Raw genomic sequence first — 4,399 nt, 5'->3', positions numbered from 1 at the left:
GATTTTGCTTTTCTGGTGCTTTCTAAGAAGCCACACAGCGAGTTAGAGAAATTTACAGGCTGTCATCCTCTGGGATTGATGCTGACAGCTCCGTTCCCCTGTTGCTGAAGTGCTAATGAAAACCACTAATTGGACTTTGCCAGTGGCTGGGACGTGTCCCCTTCTTAGAGGGGAAGAGTCCGCATCTCTTTCTCTGTGCGTTTTTCCCAGTCCCGCTTGTGGCTTGAAGAAGGAAAGGGGGCAGCATGGGAAGTGAGAGAACTGGAGGCATTGCCGCCCTTGTGGCAGGCAGGTGGATGTTTACACTGACACAGCCATCCCTGGAGCTCCGTGAAGACAGAGCCAGGTCTCTTTGTCACCCCAGCACCCTGAATGTACCACAGTGCCTGGCCTGCTTGAGGCACTCTGTAAATATTCAGTGAATGCAGACGTGAAGGAGTGAATGAATTGCTGCATGGCCTACAAGCCTCAGTAGGCCAGGTCCGTGTATAGCTCTAAGGAAGGATGGTCTCCACTTGGCTTAATACCACATCTACAAGGAGGCCAGTCCTCATGCTGGTCCCCGTAGCATCGTCCACAGAAGTCGGCCATCCTCAAGTGGAATCTTGAGGTTTTCCCCGATGCTGCTGTACCAGGAAGAAGGGGCAGGGCTGTGGCCTCTGGAGCTTTGCTTCCTTCCTGAGATGACCTGTCTGCCTTGCTTCCCCCGCAGGTGTCCTCTCTCTCCCGGCATACTTCAGTCCCTACAACGGAGGGTCCCTGGGCCATGATGAGCGAGCCGACGCCTACGCTCAGTTGGAGCTACGGACCCTGGAGCAGTCCCTCCTGGCCACCTGCGTGGGGAGCATCTCGGAGCTGAGTAAGTGTGGCATCCACGTCTAACTGGCTGTAAAGGAGGAGGCGGGAAAGGGGGTGTCTTCTGGAGTCTAGCTGCCCCCTCCTCCATGCGTCTTGCCTTCCCCGAAAGCTCGATCTTTCTAGGCCAGAGGTTGCAAACCGATATCTCACACACATGTATCGTCTNAAAAAAAGGATATTTTCTTTACACTTAAAATTGGGGGATGTAATAGCTGTTGGGGGAATTAAACTATAGGAAATGGTAATAACAGGTTCTATTTGCCCCCACTGTTGACAATGCAGACGTTAAATGGAATGAAAGGAGGGAGGGGGTTTAGAGGGGTATACTTTAGTGCTGGAGCACACAGAGGGGCCAGTTGGAGAGTAGGATCCCCACACTGGAGAAGACTTAAGGAGCCGTAGAAGCAGCCCCCATGTGTTACAGAGGAGAATGAAACCCTGGCTGTTGACACAGCCTTTGGGCGAAGCCCTGCTTCTGAAAAACCTTTGCGCCTAAAGTCTGGTTTGTCAACCCTTTGTGCAGTCCATCTGCTCCTGGCTTGGTGCTGACTTGGAGGAGCCCGCACCTCTAGAAGCTGAAATCCAGGTTGAATTCCTGGTTGGCAACCACTGCAACAAGGCCGGGTTCCCAGTCTTCCGTCAGTGGGCTTCCCATCTAGCTCAATGGCGCCCTCTCTGGGCACTGGTGGAAAAGCACCTGGGAAGGAAAGGTTGCTTTTCCAAACCCAGAGCTGGAGCAGAGCCAAGTGACCCACGCTGAGAAACAGCTCGAGAAACAGGATCAGGTGTGCGTAGGTTTCTTAGCGCGGCTGATTTCCTGGGAGGTGCTGGGAATTTCCCTGTTTACTGGCAGAATTCTTTTCATTCCTAAATTTCAGAGGAAGGAGAATGCTATCTATTCCTATCTGGAAAGGAGTTTAACCTTTGTGAGTGCAGTCCTTGAAGAGTACTAAGTCCCATAGAAAAATGACCAAATGAGGGACGGCAGGGGTGGGGTAAGACTGGAGGCAGGAGACAAGTGAGGAGGCCCCTGCGGGAGCCAGTGGTGGTGGCCTGAACTGGGGCACCGAAGTGACAGATTTTTGCAACCATAAGTGGATAAAAACAGCAAGGCTTTGGTAGTTGATTGGATGTGCAGGAAGAGTGAGTGAGCTGATAAGAGTGACTCATGGGTCTGTTGTTGGGCAACTGGGTGGATGTGGCGCTGCATTCAGAGAGAGGACAGTGGAGGAGGTGGCTGCACTTTGGGGAATGAGATAATGAGTTCCCAGATTCAAGGATTGGGCAACCAGGCCGAGAAACATTGAGTGATGGAAGATTACAGTTCTGCGTGTACATTGAGAAATGTAGAGGCTTCACACACAAAGCACATCGAGTGGAACATTATTTCCACAGCAATGCTGATGTTCTGGAAGAGGAAGTCAAAGGATAGCTCACCGCTTCGCACCACGTCATAGCAGTGATCTGAGCGATGCACATGGGTTTTCTCTGTAACTTTTACAGAGTTTCTCAGGGGTTGTCCTTTTTAACAAAGGGATCAAGGGAAACTTTCGGCATGCTTTCTTTTCCATCATGACTAAAATAAACAAATTTTTCCTAAGGATTTTACTAAATGGGAAAAAAAATATGCCATTTCTTTTTCTCTTTTCTTTTCTTCTTGCTTTCTTTCTTTTTTTGGAAATCCCTTTTTCCAGAGTGACCTTGCTCTGGGCCCATATCACAAAGCCAGGAATTTGTATGGGGCGAAGGAGGCATCAAGGTGCTGGGAGAATTTAAAGCAAATGTTTTTCATCTCCAGTGAGAACTTCTGAGGAATGGGCTTATGGGGGAGAGAAGAATTTTGGTTGACATAAAAAATGCTTTCTTATGTCAAGCTGTGGAACTGCATTCTGGAAGGATCTGAGGGGATAAGAGACACGGCCTTCCGGCCTTCCATCTGTAGAGTTTCATGGGAGGCCTCAGGAGGTGGTGGTGGTGGGGGGGGGGTCCTTTGCAGGAGTTGCCTGGGGACCCATTAAAAGGAAGTCATATTCCTGTGTCTTACTTTGAATTTCCTCCTATCAAGCAGGCCCAAACAGAACCCCTCTTCTAGTGCTGTTTAACTAAAGGACAGGGTGGCCAAAGTTAGAACATAATCTCATTTCAGCAGCTTGAGAATCAAACCAAGAGATTCTAGGCCCAGTTCAGTTTCTGACCCTTAATAACCTTGGGCAAGTTACTTAAGTTTTGGGAGGCCTTGGATTTCTCATCTGTAAGATGAGTGTGAATAGGTACCTCATGAAGTTCTGGGGGGTTATATGTGATCGTGGATGTGAATTGTTGTCACAGTGCCTGGCACATAGTCAGCCCTCAGTAATAGTCAGCATTGCTGATGATGTGGCTATTTTTCATAATGACTACCCTGTCTCCCTCACTGGAACAATAAATTACTCGATGTAAAAANTTTGATTAGGCTTTTGCTTCAGAAAAACTAAGCAGTATGCATATGACCCTGTCACTCAATTGCTTAAACCCCTTCTGTGGGTCCTCATGGCCCTCGGGATAGCACCAACCCCTTAGACTCTTGTGACTGGTACCCTCCACCCTGGTCCCTCCCTGGGAGGCCTGTTATGCTCCACCCATCACTCAGGTTCCCCCTCTCAGTCCCTCCAAGGGGCTCTGGATTAGCACAGCGGTCAGCAAGCACTAACCTGGGGCCAAATCCCACCCGTCGCCTATATTCGTATGGCCGGCAAGCTAAGAATACATTTTACATTTTTAAATGGTTGAAAAAAATATGAAAAGATGATTTCGTGACACATGAAGATGATATGAAATTCAAATCCATGTCCATGGTTTTATATGGGCAGCACAGCCATGACCATTTGTTTATGTATTGTCTACACACACTACGCTGAATAGCTGTGACAGAGTCCGCATGGCCCCCAAAGCCAAAATATTTACTCTGTGACCCTAAACAGGAAAAGTGTGTTGACCCCTGCACTAGTAGTGGCTGCAAGGGTAATGGGGAGATGGCAGTGATGTCCATTTTCCAGTCCCCAAGCTGCCCCCCAAAAAACACATACTCCAAGTACAAATAATGTAATTGCTCTACAAACACAACATCATGACAAGCTCCATAAGGTCCTCCCCAACCTGTCCCTGCCCTGGGACCTTCCTACACAGGCTTTTCCTCTGCTTGGAAAACCTGTTCAACCCCCTCACCAGACTGACATCAGCTGAGATGTCCCTTCCTCCAGGAAGCCTTCCTTGACCACTATGCTTGAGTAGTCTGGCTTAGAGACCCTTCCTCTGGGCTCCTTGTGCTGACTCGTAGAACTTTTTGCACAATATTGAGTTAGCAGTGTACTGTCTGCTCCCCTTCCTTAGACTGCAAGCATCAAGAAAGTAGGGGCCCTGTTTTGTTAATTTTTATGTCCCTACAGCATAGACTTCTGGCACATTATTAGGTCATCAGTAAACAGTGTTGAATAAATAAGTGAGTGCATGAATGCAGAATAAATAACCCATCTGTGGTGAGGAAAGCATGATTTTTTTTTTT

The 4,399-nt window shown here is 48.4% G+C and overlaps 1 protein-coding gene across 1 annotated transcript in view; it reads left to right on the top strand.

Moving 5' to 3' along the window:
- The window catches only part of ABTB2 (ankyrin repeat and BTB domain containing 2), a 193,106-nt gene that overhangs the window by 135,178 nt on the left and 53,529 nt on the right, over positions 1 to 4,399 (top strand). Inside the window, exon 2 of the mRNA XM_019639570.1 lies at positions 713 to 859. Within this exon, the coding sequence (XP_019495115.1) occupies positions 713 to 859 (147 nt within the window). The remainder of the gene's footprint in view (positions 1 to 712; positions 860 to 4,399) is intronic.

The sequence above is a fragment of the Hipposideros armiger genome, unplaced genomic scaffold (assembly GCF_001890085.2).
Source record: "Hipposideros armiger isolate ML-2016 unplaced genomic scaffold, ASM189008v1 scaffold_44, whole genome shotgun sequence".
NCBI classification, from domain to species: Eukaryota; Metazoa; Chordata; class Mammalia; order Chiroptera; family Hipposideridae; genus Hipposideros; species Hipposideros armiger.
This window is presented reverse-complemented; position numbering and strand designations above follow the sequence as displayed.